We start from the raw sequence: 17,747 nt of genomic DNA, 5'->3' as shown, positions 1-17,747 counted from the left end.
GAACAATATTTCTTAGTTGGTATGTAAAGCCTAGTAGCTTCCAAGATAAGTTCTTTGAATGCTTCCCATTTTGAATTTGCTGTTGGTAACATCATCAGTTGGTCCCACTGTATAGAATTTAAATACTGTCTCAGTCCATCGTTGTCGCCTTTACGGAAGCAATAACCCTTCCCTTTACCCCTAATGGTAGTTACCTCTTTCAGTAAATCCCACTTCAGCACACTGTGATCACTGCCACCTAGTGGTTCATTTATCTGCAGATTCTTAATGCATGAAGAATCACTGCTGATAATCAAATCAAGAGTATTACTCCCTCTAGTTGCCTCCCGAACATGCTGATGTAGAAAACAATCATGCAATAAATCCACAAAAGCCCTGCATTTTTAACCACAAAAGCCCTGCATAGTTTTTAAACCCATAATCCCCGTAAGTTATTAGAATCTTATAACCACTATGTATGTGGTAAAACTTTCCACCAGCTAAGCAGATTACTATGAGTTGAGTGCTGAAAATTAAGCTAAGCTATACATACGATCTAGTTATTACATTACAGCACATAAGGACTCCTTAAAGATCAAGAGTAATAATAAAATTAAATTAAAAAAAAAAAAATAAATAAAATAAAATAATAAGAGAAAAAGAAATAGACAACCTATGTGTTTCCCTTCTCCTGTTAGGCTCACTATAGCCTCAGCAGCTTATGCGCCATTAAACCTCCATAACACACACACACACACACCTTCTCCTGTTGGTATTTATTTTTATTTTTATTAATAACAAGATACACAACAGGTAACCATTAACAGTGTATCTGAAATCAGAACAATAAACATAATAACAATAATAAGAGATCCAACAGGAAGATAAATACTGATATTGATTCAAACATTAAAATCATATGTACAAAAGAGGATTGCATTAAGTTAAGTTACCGGTAAAACAAGTAATAATTAATCAGTTAGAGAATACAAATAATAATAATAATAAACTACAATAATTAGATGAGAGCTAGTCATTTTGCATTTGAAGAGAAGAGGCAAACTTGTGGATGGAGTTCATCAGTGACTGGGAGTTGTCAAAGAAGTCAATGAGAGAGTCATTTGCGGGTTTGCTGATTCTGTTCAGTGGACCGAACTTCATAAAGTCCGTAGTGGCAGAGTCAAGGCGAAACAGTGTAAGGTTCCTAACTTGTCTATAAGGAGCACTGAAGTTGATTTTACTAAGGATATCAGATGCTTCATAAGTTCCAATGATTACTTTGGCTAGAAGGGTGATGTCAGCAATAACTCTTCTAGTGCACAGAGGCCTCAGAAGAAAGTAATCACACAGCAATTCATAGTACAATGTGTGATAAAATAGAGGATTACGGAACATAAGAAAACGGACAAAATTTTTTTGAACTGCTTCAGTTTTGTTATTTGAAGTTTTCGTGTGAGGATTCCAGATGGGTGAGCTGAATTCAAGGATTGGGAGAACTATAGTTTTATAAAGAATTACAGCATATCTGTAGTTTTTGAACTTGTAGGTATTCCATTTGATAAATCCCAGTGTTTTGAATGCTTTGCTAGTGATTTTAAGGACATGGGCATCAAATTTAGCACTGTTGGAGAAGAGAATCCCCAAGTCGTTAACTTGGTCACACCTTTCAATGATCACAGAGTTAGTGTACTCCATATTTATTAGTTGTGGAGATCTGCAGAATGAGAAAGAGATTATTGTGCACTTCGAGGGGTTAGCAGACAAGCCATTCAGAGATAGCCACAGAGAGAATTTATTGAGAGCACATTAAAGCTGTTGAGAATCGGTAATCTCCTTCACTGCTGAGTAGATCTTAAGATCATCTGCATAGAGAGCAACTTGAACATTGGAGGTGTAGATGAAAGAAGGAAGATCATTTACAAAAACAATGAAGAGAAGAGGACCTAAGGGGGAGCCTTGTGGTACTCCACTTAGTGGTATAAAACAGTCTGAGTTCACTTGATTGATGATAACGCTCAAGGAACAATGTGTAATATAGCTGTGCAGCCATGAGAGCAAAGGGTCATGAATACCATATAGCTTAAGTTTTTCCAGAAGTTGTTCGCGTGAGACTTTATCAAATGCCTTAGATATATCTGTGTAGACTGCATCAACCTGAACTTTAAATTTCCTCAAACTGTCAGCCTCTACTACCCATGTAAGTAACTTATTCCAGTAATTTATAACTCTCTGGCTAAAATAAAACTTCCTGCAATCCTGTCTAAACATCTCCCTCCACCATAATGTGAAATTATGGCCCCTTGTTCTAGAATCATTTATAATCATGAAAATTTTATCCTTATTCATTTTGCTTATGCCTCTCAGAGCCTTAAACACCTCAATCAAGTTTCCTCTAAGGTGCCTAGTTTCCAAGCTCTGCAACCCACATATTTGAAGTCTTTCCTCATATGGACACCCTTTTGCTGATCTCACCAGGGCGAGTTACCAGTTTTTGGACCCTTTCAAGAAGCACAATGTCTTTCTTTAGGTGCAGTCTCCATACTTGAACATAGTATTCCACACAAATGAGCAATATGTGTGTACAAAATGAAAGACAGCTGTGGTGCCAGGAAATAGATAAGTTAGCTAGAGAATTTTAACTTCACGGGAATGGACAAGAGTGACTAGCTGAATTGTTTGTCTTACATAATCAAGGAATGAGTAAAACTAATTTCCAAAGTTCTGAGTTTGATCAAAAAAACTTGAGATTTTTACGAATGACAATCCTAAGAGGTAAAGAAGTTCAAAGTGCCACAAGTGATAGCACACGAAATCAGTTGCTACAAAAAAATTTACATGGCCAAAAACAAGGAAAAACTCCAGCAAGCTTTAGATAGATATTTAAAGCTAAAAGAAAAGAAAGACATCTCAACCTGAAAGCCTATAGATTCAGTCTGAGCAAATTATTTCCTCATTAAATTATTAATTGAGTATTATGTAAGTTTGTTCTCTTATGTTTATGCTGAAAAATAACGCTTTTCTTCCATATATTTTAATCCATTTTTTTTTTTTTTTTTTTTTTTTCATAATTGAAAAGGCAAATGAAGATTAATTTACAATTTCCTAAAATATTTATTCTTGAAAATTGTAGTACCAGTTTCAGTGGTTTCCTATGAAAAATTGTATTTTTAATTGTGTGGTGTTTTTTAAGAATGTAACCCAAACACAAACTCGAAGTACTTGTCCAATGAGATGTCTGGGAGTATTTGGAATAAATTCGGTATGTATGTTCCTTCCAAAAGTACAAAACTGAAGCTCATTTGATATCACTCTAAAACAGAATCCATTCATGTAAGTGTAAGGGTATGTTTGTTTCATTATGACTACACTAGCACTTATTGATATCCTTCTATTGATATATTTTGCTTCGCTGATGGTTTGTTTATTGAAAATGTGTTATTCAGTCTCCATCTTTATAACCAGTAATAACTGGCTATTTCCACCAAAAGCTGTTTGTGCCCTGTGTAAGATTGATATTCAATCTTAAATATAATATATTTATTATTGTGTATACCTCACTAATCAAGACTGCTTTTCATATGTGTAGTCCTTTTAAGTATCACAGTGGTTATAATCATCATCCATATAAACCATGTGGAAAAGGTCAGGGTCCAAATCATGTAAAAAAGATGAGGAAATTTTATGGACTTTATTCACAGTGTGGCTGCATACCTCCACCCAGAACATGCAGTAAAACAGGCAAACCAGCCAAAGAACACTTATGATTACAGACACAATATACAATGATGTATACAGCACACATTTTATATTAGGGGAATGATATATACAGCACACACATTCATATTAGGGGAATCCTGAGCTTCAGCTCAGGATTTCCCTAATATGAATGTGTGTGCCATTTTTATGTATATACAGTAAGTCCTCGACTTACGCGATTAATTTGTTCCAGTGATTTGCGTTCCACGAGTTGAAAAACCGCTCAAGTCGAATAGTGTTTAAATACGATCTATTTTTAATTGTATATTCGTTTGAAAGGAAAATTCAAGCAAATCAACTTCTATTTATGAAAACTTTGTGGAAATAAAACTTTATTCAATATCCTATCGAGTATATATGCATACATAAATATTAAAACTTATCTAATTTAGCTGAAAATACCCATTCTATAATAGTTGTTTAATATGTTCTTAGACTCTGGAGATTTTGATGGTGTCTCGAAGTACTTGTCCAATGATGTCTGCACTGTAGCTCTTTTTTTCTCATCACAAATCAGTTTGTAGCATGGAATTACATCATGCACTGCTCCAATCACTTTTTCAAACTGTTCAGTGTCTGGATCCTAAGCTTTTAAGCCAGCTAGTCCTTCGTCAATCAAATTAAAGCATTTTGCCATTTCCTTAGTATCAAATCGTTTTGATGATTCAACTTCTTGTGTGTCCTCCAAAACCTCATCTTCATTTTTATGGTCATCAAGCTCCATTAAATCTTCATTGCTTAATTCCTTTCTATGACTTTACAATTCAGTAGTCATTTTCCTCTAAATTTAATTCCAATGTTCTGATCATTTCCACAAGCTCTCTAAGTGCATCTTCATTTTCTTCACTTCCCAATGTGTTTCTGCTTCAATGATCTGGCATTCTGTCCTTCAGCGGCCTTTACTGCCTGTCTAAATGTTGTTCATAAATAATACTTTTTAAATGTCTGTGTTAGACCCTGATCCATGGATTGAATAAGGGAAGTTGTATTTGCAGACAAAAATATAACCTTTACGTTTTCGTGATAGTCACACATAGTTGTTGGGTGACCAGGTGCATTATCAACCAGCAGTAATATCTTAAATGGTAGGTTGTTTTCTTGGCAATATTTTTTAACTTCCTGCACAAAATGATGGAGAAACCAGTCCCGAAAAATGTTTAGTGTCACCCATGCTTTTCGATTGGACTTCCACACAACAGGTAGCGATGCCTCTGAAATATTTTTGAAGGCCCTTGGATTTTTGCCATGGTAAACTAACAGTGGTTTTATTTTGCAACCTCCAGCAGCATTTCCACCAAAAAGAAGGATTAATCTGTCTTTTGATACCTTAAATCCTGACATAGTTTTTTCTTCTTGTGATATGTAAGAATGATCTGGCATTTTTTTCCATTTTTATCCTGTTGTGGTAGGTAATCCCCGGTTTTGATGATTTCTGCCAGAGTCTTGGGGAACTCCGTAGCTGCTACTATGTCTCACTGTCAGCCTCACCTGTAACTTTGATGTTATGTAGTTTAGCACAGCCCTTAAATCTTTGAAACCATCCGTGGCGTGCAATGAATGTTTCACTAGCAAAATTCTCACCACGCTTACACTTTAGTTCTTCAAAAAGACTCGAGGCTTTTTCTTGTATGAGCATAAGACTTATCGGCATTTGTTATTGTTTCATGTCTTTTATCCAAATCATCAACAATTTTTCCATTTCTTCTATTAATAAGCCTCTTCTTTTGGACATGATCATAGATTCCATTGGCACAGAACTTTTTACGTGGTGTGTAATCCAAACTTTATATCTTTTATAATGGTTCAAACAGTCATTCATTCATTCATTTCATAAACACATGAAACGTCCAGAAATTTCTTGTCGTTTTCATGTTGTTTAATGATTTCAACTTTAGTCTCCATAGTTATAATGCAACTCTTCTTATCACTATGATTACTATTCTAACCATTTTTTTTCTTTTCACAGACATATTTAGGGTTTACATTTATTTTGTTTACAACAAGTAGAAGCTACAAGATACAACTTACACTTAAGTGGTTAAGGTTAAAACAAAGTGTCAATGCCACTATCATTCACATTAGCAGACACTAACACAGACTTATTACTTTTAAAGTAGCGCTTAATGGATGTCGTGGTTAGTCATAAGTAGAGTAGCACAACAGCATAAGTCGAAGACTCACTGTATTTTATTTATGCAGAATGGAGGTAATTTCTAAACAAGAATTTAATAATGCAGTTCTGAACTTTTTTTTTTTCAGAGTGGTTTCACAATAACTTGGTAAAAGAAATAAAACCGTTCAAAAAGAAAAGTTAAATGTAAAGGAAAACATTAAATCCTCCCCAACAACATTTGTTTATATTATTTTTAGTGTACTATCACATGTTGATGCTTGTAAAAGCTACCAATATCGAATATACAAGCCTCCAACCCAGAAATTTCTAGATTCACCATCACGTATCTACACATCCTTCCACTAATTTTGTCAAACAATGATGGGTGATACTTGGCATCATTTCTTACCTTCCAATACCACAACACTCATACAACCTATGGAACAGGGAGTTCATACTTAGCTGTAAACATTTGTATTGAAGGAAACAGTTGAGGAATGTGTAGTTTTTGAAGATTGTTATGGTGAGCAAGCCACGAAAAGAAAAGACAGTGGCCAATATTAAATATTAGAATATAAAAAATACTGTTTGCAACTGGGGTGCAAGTTGGAATGAATTAAGGCAAATTAAAATACAATGTAGTAAGTTCATGAAAGTGCTACCAACCAATGATGATGATGTTCTTGTTGATGTTGGTGGAATCAAAGAGAAAGACATATCCTTTTTTGCTACTGTTGTAGCAAAAAGGATATTCATTTTGTGATGTAAGAACATGGCTAAAAGATAAGGCTAGATATCAAATGGGGACAAAAGAAGAAATAGCAACAACAGTTCAAGGGGAAATATCGCCGACCGGGCTAGCCGAGTGGGTCAAGTACCTGCCCGGCAACCCAAAGGTCGCGGGTTCGATTCCCGCCTCGGGCTTGGATCAAAGTACTCAAAAACCTTGGGAGGTGCAATATGGCCACAGAAGCCGATGCGCCAACAACTACCAAATCAAAATCGGGGAAATATCTGTAAGTAAAAGCTAGAGGTAAAGAATAAAAGATTAAGTTACACAAAACCAGAAACAACATTATGAAACAGCAATACAACATTATGAAACAGCAAATAGCTTTGCTCAACAGAAGATTTCCATTTCCATCAAAAGGAACAGTACAATTGGAGAGAAACCATCTAGGTCTGATTAAATTTATAATCAGGAATGTTTAACTCATTGATTGAAATTTATTGTTTAAAAAGTATTATTCACTTTATTTGTTTCGTACCCTTTGTACTCAGTTTTTTGGATGTAAATCTTTTCTTTCTGTTTTTTTTCTTTTCATTCTATCAGTGTCCTAATACCAACAAATTAATTTATCTTGATGGATTGCAAATAAATTTGCCTGATTTTTATGAATCATGACTTGAAAATATTTACATATCATTGTATTCTATAATTTGAACTTTTCACTAATTCTGTCCTTTCCCCCTTAATATTGTTCCAAATTACAGAGGTTTTATTCACACAGCAAATCCTTCTAACCATGACCAGTTGAGATAAATTATCAGTATGTATATTTTTTTGAGGCATCTAATGAACTGTTTCATTTTTTTTTTTTTTTTCAGCTAATATTTACAAGAAAAATTGGTCTAATTGTTAAAAGTCAAAAAGTATTCTTTCTCTTTCTTTGCCTTCCATAGCCATTTGCCAGATGTGCTACACAGCCCGTTTACTAGAAGAGCAGCAGCAGTTACTAGAATTTGCTCATGCAAAAATTTATGTACGTAGAATATGCAGTTTTGAAGATGGAAAGGCAAATGGAATTTCTGAATGTGACCTCAAGGATATCTCAGTGGAGGAAACAATTAGTGGCATGAGCACTGGTACTGCAAAGGAGGAAGATCCAGAATTTGTACAGGTAATGTAGTGCCAACAGATATTTCAAAGAGAACAGCTTTAAAAAAAACAAAAAGCTGAACAATAGTTGCAGCCAACACTGATTGAATGGCTAGGGAAATTATTTGATATGTTAATTAACATACATATAATACAAAAAATGTTTGAAAACTCACAGTAATTTAAAAAAGTGAATATAAATATTAATGCAATAAGAACAATAGAAAGTTGAAAATGTACTGTGTAATTATGTATATCTGTTTCTCTTACTGAAATGGAATCTCTTTAAGGGTGCAAAGTTACTAACAGAAATTTTTATTTAAACTGAGAGAGAAACAAGTACATAGTGTATTAAAAATTGCAATCTCTCTCTCAGTTAACTGACACTGATAATGATGATGATCAGGAAAGAGTGAACTGTTAACTTTTAGAAAATCTCAAGATAACTATTTTCTGTTGAAATTTCTAGTGTGTGTGTGTCATCTTGATAATATTCATTTTTCCCTTGTAAATTCTAGGAACACAACAATCAGCTCTGCCACACAACCTTTCCTGATATAAGTTGTACTATCCTCTTCTCTTTTCTTCTGACATTGGTTGAGATTAACACACTCAAAATCTGTTTCCAGTGTTGCTCAATTTTTACATTTCTTTGTTCCAGTAAAATAAAGTTGTGTATATTCCTATACAGGCTTTTAATTTTATTCACCTCTTAAATCCTCCCTCTCTCTCTTATCCTTTCTCTCTCTCCACAGTAATATTTTTTATTTGTTAATTATGCTACTTGAACTATACCAATATTCTTAACAAAATTATCAGAAAATTTTTTAAAGTTTTTTTTTTCCCATAATTCCGTGAAAAGAAATTTGCATTTAATATTTAACTGCAAGAAAGGGAATTATTACATGAATGTAATCAAATCGTGACTCCACTTACATAAGGTGGTTTTCCACTGCATAGTTGCTGAGCTTAGTAATAAAAAAAAGTTGCAAATTCACATTTACCTAAACTACTGCAAATTTATATATGAATTACATAATTATAGGGTTTTTTTTTCCCTCCATCAAAAGTTTGTTGTAGTACATCAGCGTGGTTAGTGTTATTACAGAAGTGGCATGGATAATCTGCTCAGCCTGCTGCTTTTTTTTCACAGATGCATCAAATTTAGTTTTTTTATAACTTTCTTCTTTATACCCCAACCAGGTGTTTCTCAGTATGCAATCTGATACACTATATAGTATATTCTGTGACCATTTTAACAAAAGTGCTCAAAACTAGAGATAAAAAAACATGATCTGTGTACTAGCTGTAGATCATTTTCATAACAATACAAGTTACTACTTTTTTGAGAGGTGAGAAAATAGCTTCACCATTAAATATTAATTCAGAACAGACAGAAATTGAAAATATAGAAAAGAATCAAATAAGAACAAATAAACTTACTTTTTTTGGCCTTGTTAGGATTTAACTTGGCCATAGTGAGATTCAATAATTTTTTTCTATAAAAATATAGAGTTTAATGAGCAGTAAATAAATATCAAGCCAGCTTATATTCAATCCGTTTAAAGTCCAATTTTTAACTCTCTGTATACCAAGCTGGGTCACAACTGACCCATCAAACATTTTTACTGTTTTAGTTTTTTTAGATTTTGTTTCTTGGTTATGAAAACTAGAACGAGTTAGGGATCAGATTGAAGTGAAATTAATATATGCATAATCTACAACACAGGGAAAAGAATGGCCGGAATAAATTGGCTCATATACCCCAACCAGGTGTAGACATAACACTTGTATTGAAAGGAAGGAAAAAAGGTGTTGCTGACAGACTATAACTACAAAAAATATTTAGTTTGTATGCCATTAGTAAACATAATGTGTTCCTTGCAAATCCCAGTGCTTTCAGTGATGGACAGTAACATGTCAGAAGTGATGGCTGCATTTCAGGTTAAATAGCGTACAAAGTATATAATTGGATACCATACTCTTCAAGTAATCCTACAGCTGGAAATCACAAGGAGGAGTAAGATTGGGTGAGCATTGCCTTTGGTGAAATGCCTTTGGGACAGGTTTTGCACAGATTGTGCATTCCAGGCATTGCCATTGACAGAACAATGACAAGGTCTCCAGTGTATTTCAATATCTCTGAGCTACAGTGAAGCAGGTGACAGGCCCTCCAGACTGAATGTTCTCAAAGGAGAATAGTCCAATGATGAAGTTGTGAAGTGGTTATGAAGTGTTTATTTTCAGCAAACTGGACCTTGTCTCCTCAGAGAATAATTCGTTACCACTGGTTATCCCTCTAATGCATGCCAGGAATACGAGGGTGAACATCCTTTTGTTCTCTGCATAACTTATTTTAAGCACTTGTTGATATTTAAATTTTGTACCATAATACTGAAGCATCTTCTGTAACACCTTACATACTGTGGAAACAAACATGTCCATGCAACAAAGCTAACACTAATGCTGCCCCATGACTGTTGCTGTGCCTAGCCTTCCTTGGCAGTTGTGATCTCTACACATGCTTCATATTAACTTTACACCCCTTATCCACATACTATGTCAAAGTTCCATTTATTCAGATTTCTTTATTACACAGACTGAATGCAACATTAATAGATTTTTTTTTTCGAATATTTTTATGTCATTGATATTTCTGAAGCATTGCTGCTTCATTTCTGCATTTATATAAAACAGCTTCACTAGGAGTAAAGGTTATAGGAGAAAATGACTTTCTTGTAAAGAGAAAGTGATTTTCTCCTACGTCCTTTAAATCGACATGCATAACAGCAGTATACAAAACACATTGATAACTGCACATTACTACCATTGCTGGGGAGGGGATATGTAAAGTAATTTTTTTTTTTTTTTTTCTGCCATTCTCTTCACCAATTTTTGGAGTATGAAACAAATGAAATATCATTTTTTTCTTTCTTTTGGTTTGTGTACATGGCCGGAATCATGCTTGTGATTTAGACTATTTTATTGTCCCTTTTGCAGTTGTTTGCTTAAGAACTGGTGGCATTTGTTATTCATAAGGATGAGATCATATATGTTATGCAAATGAATGAAAAATATAATAAGAAACTCAGGCCAATCCAGTGTAAATGAAGATTTTGATGAAATCTGTTTTGAATTAGAGGAAAGTATGTTCTGGCAGAACCCAACATAATGGTCTATAAAGGAGTGTAGAGCGAAAAAAAAAAATTATCAAAACACCAAATTATAAAACAAATTTCAGTGAATAAGGGAAATGTTTTATGTGCCTAAGAAAGAGAGATCAGAAAGCCAAATGAAGTGTAATACATATTTCCACTACACTTGTGAAGAATATTACCAGGTATATGTATTGTGTAAAAACACATTATATACGTCTAATTTGGCCAGCTTTTTAGTCAGACAAATTAAATTATGCTTAATTTCATCATCATAAACACAAAACAAAATTTATTTTTGAGACCACAAGTAATGCAGTCTCGTTATGATATTAAATTACAAGTGATTATAATCGTAATGCTTTTTCTTAAGTATGTCATCATTGTATTGTATTGTATTCCTATTTACGTACATGGAAGAGTTTTAAAATAAATATTAATTAATCTCTAGATGTTATTAAATACTTTTTTAATAAATAAATAGTGAAGAACTATAAATGTATTGATAAGAAAATTTCAATATTCCAGTTAATGTACATATTAAATTCAACTGTAGCATCTTAAGTGTACTATTGATTGATACTAATTTGCCATTATAAGAAAGATTCTTGCCATTCTTACAGTTTCTGTTATATTAGCATAATGTAGAGTACTGTACTTGCTTTAGTGATTGTGATCATAGGTGCCAGTTTTTGATATTATAGTATGTGGAAAAATAAAATGGGGGAGACTTCATTGCTAATTAAGACTGATTGCCTTTTATCTCCTCTTCTGTATAGTATATTTTGTGATATTTTCTGAGTTAAAAATATCATTGATAAAAGTTTAGTCCTGCTGCCACAAGAACTCAGTGTAGTTTGTTCTTGTGGACAATGCAGTTGTGACATTGAACTCAATGTCACAACTAGATGCAGTCTATTTTAGGAGTAAAGAGCTGGTAGGATGATTAGAGTACTTTGATTTTTAGATTAAGTTTAAACAAAAAGTAATTATAAATGTATAATGAAATAATTTATAGAATTGATTCTAAACTTTTTTTGATCTTGGTCTATAATGTAAATATAATATCTACATTTACTCCCTTTTTCGCTACTTTACCAATCTTCATGTTTTTTAAACAGATTGTGTATGCCAGTATCTTGAGTTCTTTCTCGTGGCAGATAGGATTATATATACTGGGTATATTGGGAAAATATCACAAGAATGAGCACCTTTTTATGTTATGTGACATAATGTATTTTGCATTAATGAATTTTTTTATGTATTTTGAACAAATTAATTTATACTCTCTTTGTTTTGATTATATGATGAGTAAGGAATTGAAAAATATATATTTAATTAAAGAAAAAAAAAACTGCTAAAAGCAGTTCTGCTACCAACTAAGCCTTATTGCATGTTCTGTGTGATATACATATATACAGACGTACCCATAGCTGATCAATAATGCTGATTGCAAGGTTTGTGAGGTAGAGTTTTTATCAGAATGGCCAGTACTTGTTAACTGAAGGGACTGTTTTATAGAACGAGATATGCTTTGAAGGGAAGAGGTGCAAGAAGTGGGTTAGAAACTCTTAGTTTTGATACACAGACTAATAGTTTAATGACAGCCATAAGCAGTGGCGGAACTGATTTTTATATTGCTTCTATTATGTAACATGTATTAACCTGAAAGGCAGGAAAAAGGACATTACAAGACTTTCTGGGGTTTCTTACATGGCCTGTGTAATCTAGCAATTACATGAGTCGTGTAAGAGTAACTAAAAACACAGGCATATATTTACTTGCATTACACCCTAATTCTAGGAGTGCAGTAAATAAATTAGATGCGTTTGAAGTAAAAGTAAAAAGTAAAGTGCAGCCATTATCAACCCACTGCAGGATGGAAGCCTCCTCAACAATTCATGCTGAGGGAAATGGACCATAATCTGCCACGCTGGTCCAGTGCGGGTTGGCAGATCAATCGTATTCAGCAGTCAGGGGCTTGAACCCCGGTCTACTCAAAGAGCGTGTGCTACTGCACTCCCGCTCCTGCCCACTCGGCTGCGTTTTGAAGTATTGGTTGTCATCAAATGCCCACATGCAGATATTAGGAATGAAGAATTTAAATATGGCAATTATAACATGCATGTCAAAAAAACAGAGATAACAAGAGGGGATGGGGAGGAGTTACAGATAAATAAATTTTCTACTTATAATCTGGGACGACCACATAAAGTCAGAAGAACTCACAAGGTAGAGAGCATACAAAAACATAACCTTATTTAGCAGTCATCCCTGCTTGAACTATGGTAAGTTCAAATGCAAATAAAAATGCACCCTTGCATTTAAGTTATGGTGTTGGTTAAGATGTAGGTCATATATTTTAAAACAGTGCAACTAGTAGACACAAGCCAGTGTAATATTGAGTCAGTATGGTGTGACATAAACAGTGAAAAAAAAAAAAAAATGAGCATAGGACTCTGTTATAGTCCAAATGACTGCAAAAAGTATAATGAAGAACTATATAGACAAATAGGGCAGGCCAGAAAATCAGAATGTGTTATCATTGGGGCGATTTTAACTTTCAAGATATCAGTTGGAACTCATACGTTGGCATCTCACTCAATAGCATAAAGGTATTTGCTGGATGACTGTTTTACACAAATGTGTTAGCCAAAGCAATGTCCTTGATTTGTTTATCAGCAGTGATTCTTCATGTAGTGAGAGACTTCAAGTTAAGGAACATGGCAGTAATTCTTGTAATTCAGTATATTCTTGTGAGATTTATTCAAAGAAATAACTACTATCAAGAGTGAAGGGAAGGTATTTTGTTTTGACAAAGCTGATAATGGGCTCAGACATTTTTAAAAATCTTTTCAACAGAACCAGAAAATGTTACCAAAACGTGTAAATGCCAAATGGGAATAATTCAGGGGAGTAATCATAAGAACTGCTAAACATTTTATGCCATCTAAGAAATATTATTCAAGGTTTAGACCTTAATGGATGTCACACGGACTGATGAGACTAGTGGTAGAAAAAAATAAATGCATGGAATGATTATAAATTATCAGGACACATGGCCTATAGTAAATACACACTAGTCTGCAGCTAAGTCATCAGAGGGATTAGGCAAGCTGAGGCAGATTATGCCTCAGCTTGCCTAATCCCTTGCATAGAAAGGAATTCTTTGGATATGTTAACACTAGAAGGAAAGAGAAATCATATTTGGCCACTGGATATAAATGACATAACTATTGGCAATCTTGTACAGATTTGCTGATAACTGAATAAATATTTTGCATCTACATTCACACATGGAGAAACTTTTAGAGACAGGGTTAGCAGAAGGCAATCTATGACTTTATAATAACTTTATAATTTATAAATGACTTTATGATAATGACTTTACAATAACTGAAGGAAGACAAAAGAGAAACTGCTGTAACTAAAACTGAACCAATTGTATTAAAAGAAGCTGCAAAAGAGGTACAGTATTTTCTGGATGATAAGACCCAGCACGTTTAGAAAGCAAATTTTTAAAAAAATGTATTTTATTGTATATATTTGCATATATTTGAAACGTAGGTTCAGAAGTGCTTACTAAACAAAATATAATTACTCATTGTATAATATAAATAATGTGTAATCACACTTTCATTGTTGATGTTATCATCTAAATTTTCACTTTCTTCACAAGTGCATCATCTTCAGGCCATCATGAACATTGCTGATTTCTTGAAAGACACGGCAACTGTATCATGTTTCTCTAACTCCCACTAATTTTTTTACCCATTTTCACACTTGAGAAATATGTGGTCAATTTATTTGTCCTGCTGGTATCAAATCATGATTTGGTGCCTCCATCCATTTTGTCCACCCCTCATGCATGAATACTTTCAAGGTTTTGTTAATTGAGATGTCCAATAACTGCAGTTAGTTAGAGCCTCCTGGAATTACATCTAATTCCATCTAATTCCATGTTTCACTAACAATCTTCTGTTTCTTGCCTCTGTTATGTGTGATCTAAAATGCTTACCATAAAAGAGCTAGTGTTTTGAGAAGGTTATCTGGATATTTTGACTATACTGTCTCTAGTCATGACTAAAGATAAAAGACCTCATTGCGTGTCCCAGCATATTTTCAGACCATAACATGCCAAGTAATTTTAGGCAACGTTTTTTGGGGGAAAAAACTGCATCTTATGGTCTGGAAATTATGGTATTTTAAACTTTAGTCGTCATAATGAGAGCATCCTTAGATTCAGAAGATGCCCCCACAGATTTGACCTCTGTGCCAGGGAAAATAATGGAGTCAGTAGTTAAAGAAGTAATGCAAGATCATCTTGATTGGAGGATTAACTACTATGAGATTGTCACAAAGGAATTGGTACAAAGAATAATTTTGACAACATAATCTTAGATTTCAGTAAAGCCTTTAATACTGTGCCACATGTGCATGGGAAAATAATGGAGCCAGTAGTAAAAAGAAGTAATGCAAGATGATAGAAAGAGCCATTAATCAATTTAATACCTTTAACAAATCACTGTGGATTTGTTAAAGGTACCTCATGCCTGACCAGTCTGATTATTCACAAAGGAACTGGTGCAAAGGTTAATTTTGACTTCATATTGGATTTCAGTAAAGCATTTGTTACTGTGCCACATGTGCAATTGTATAAATTGGAGCAATGTGGAATTAGTGGCAAACAACAACTTTGATTTAAATGGATATCTTCAAATAGGCCTATGATGTTGGGAGAATTCATATTCACATGCAATTAAATTGATACACCAACCGTGTTGTATTAAAATAATAATTTAATACTGCAAAATAAATGTACATAACATAGATATTTATAATTAAAACAATTAAAATTATTTACAATAAAATAAAATAAAATAAGAGCGATAAAAGTATTATAAAATGTAAAATATGTTAAAATACTTTAAAAGACTTAAAATACCGGATCCCAAAGCTTTCAGAGGCATCCGCCTCCTTTCTCAAAAGTACATTTTTAATTGTAACACATCCATAAATAGCAGGTTCATGGCTCACGTGGTTCCACAAGCGCATGGGCGGTGAACCTGCTATTTACGGATGTGTTACAATTAAAAATGTACTGTTGAGAAAGGAGGCGGATGCCTCTGAAAGCTTCAGGATCCATTATTTTAAGTCTTTTAAAGTATTTTATTTTAACATATTTTACGTTTTATAATACTTTTATCGCTCTTATTTTATTTTATTGTAAATAGTTTTAATTGTTTTAATTATAAATATCTATGTTATGTACATTTATTTTGCAGTATTAAATTATTATTTTAATACAACACGGTTGGCGTGTGAATTTGATTAAAGGGATAGGATAATTAAATGGTTGGAAATAACGAGTGGTTATAAATGGGCACTGCTCTTCGTGGACTAATGTGATAAGTGAGGTAGCACAGGAGTTGCTGTTGGGCTCTGTACTGGGTGGTTATAAAATAAGTTTCCCTATTCAGGAGACTCTAGTGTCAAAACAGTTAGAGATAGCACTGTGAAAATCAGTGGGTATGTCATTTAGGGTATGGGGAAGCGATTTGTAGAAAAAAAAGAAAAAAAAAAAAAAAAAAGTTCAAATTTCCGCCACCAGAGGAGAAATTGGCACTGTAAACATGAAATGGAATGCTTAACTTAGGAGTAGATTTAATATCAGAACTTAGAAATTTACAGATATTGTTCTACGTGCTTTCCTTCACTTGAGATGACATTCTGAAAACGGAGGACTGTGTACGACACAGTTTTGCATAGCATCTCATTGGGGATGTTGGCTACATGCTTATTATTATTATTATTAGCCATATGGTGCAAGGAAGCCTGAGGCTTATGCTGCACCAGACAAAAAAAAAAAAAAAAAAAAATTCCTGTGTTACCCTGAGAGAGAGAGAGAGAGAGAGAGAGAGAGAGAGAGTTGTTATTTGGTTTTTTAGGAGCATTAGCAACTAAGGCCATATTGCTCCGGGAATGTGCGGTGGTCATTCCCTGACCTTTCCACATCCTCCGTATTTGGTGGTGGTGACGGGATCGAACTCCGGTCTAATCAAGAAGCGTGTGTTACGCACTGCTGCTCCTTCCCACCTGGCTACGGAGGCACCGAGAGAGAGAAAGTCAGAAGTAAAAGGGAATCACCAAGAAAGCAAGAAAGAGAAGAATGATGATATTCAGCTCAGGACCCTGGGTTTGCCAAGCCCATACTCACCAGATGTGAGCCCCTGGGGATCGCTGTTTAATGCTTGCTTTCAAATCGACAAGCATCTGTATATCGCCATGGTAAACTCTGGCTTTTAGGTATCCCCATAGCCAGAAATCACAGGATTGAGATCTGCTGATTGAGCCAGCCAGAATTGCAGAAAGTCTTTAGAAATGTTGCGAGCATTTCTGAATGTTGAACGGAGCAGTTCCTTCACTTGCGACCAATGCGGGGAGAGGCACCATCTTACGTGAACACTATGGTCTCCAAGTATTGCCTTTCTTGCAGAGCAGGAATAATGTGATCTCTTAGAAGAGTGAAATACAGTACACTAGTTACCGTACACCTTATGGGGCCATGAAGTGTAGACTCTTCAAAGAAAAATGGTCCGATTATAAATTCTGCTATGAACCCACACCATACTGTAACGTATGGGCTTTGTAGTGGTCTTGCATGTGCTTAGCAAATGGATGAGAAGTTCCCCATATTCGGCAGTTTTGTGCATTTACAGCCCCATGAACAGTGAATTGTGTCTTATCAGACCACAAGGCCATTTGAGCCCATGTATCATCAAGGTCCATATGAGCCAGAAATCATAGAGCAAAGTCTATTCGTTGTTGCTGATCACAAGACTTTGGTTCCTGCACTATGTGAACC

General features: G+C 34.3%; 1 protein-coding gene across 8 annotated transcripts in view; it reads left to right on the top strand.

Annotated features, from left to right (window-relative positions):
- Positions 1-17,747, top strand: part of LOC150079283 (ubiquitin carboxyl-terminal hydrolase 48-like) — a 955,076-nt gene that overhangs the window by 735,030 nt on the left and 202,299 nt on the right. For all 8 annotated transcript variants that reach the window (XM_090382262.1, XM_090382266.1, XM_090382265.1 and 5 more), the window contains one exon: positions 7,532-7,749. In XM_090382262.1, coding sequence (XP_090238388.1) covers positions 7,532-7,749 — 218 coding nt within the window. The remainder of the gene's footprint in view (positions 1-7,531; positions 7,750-17,747) is intronic.

This window comes from Mastigoproctus giganteus, chromosome 10 (genome assembly GCF_048544385.1).
Source record: "Mastigoproctus giganteus isolate SK-2022 chromosome 10, ASM4854438v1, whole genome shotgun sequence".
Classification (NCBI taxonomy): domain Eukaryota; kingdom Metazoa; phylum Arthropoda; class Arachnida; order Uropygi; family Thelyphonidae; genus Mastigoproctus; species Mastigoproctus giganteus.
The sequence above is the reverse complement of the archived record's forward strand: the minus strand, read 5'-3'. Positions and strand labels throughout refer to the sequence as shown.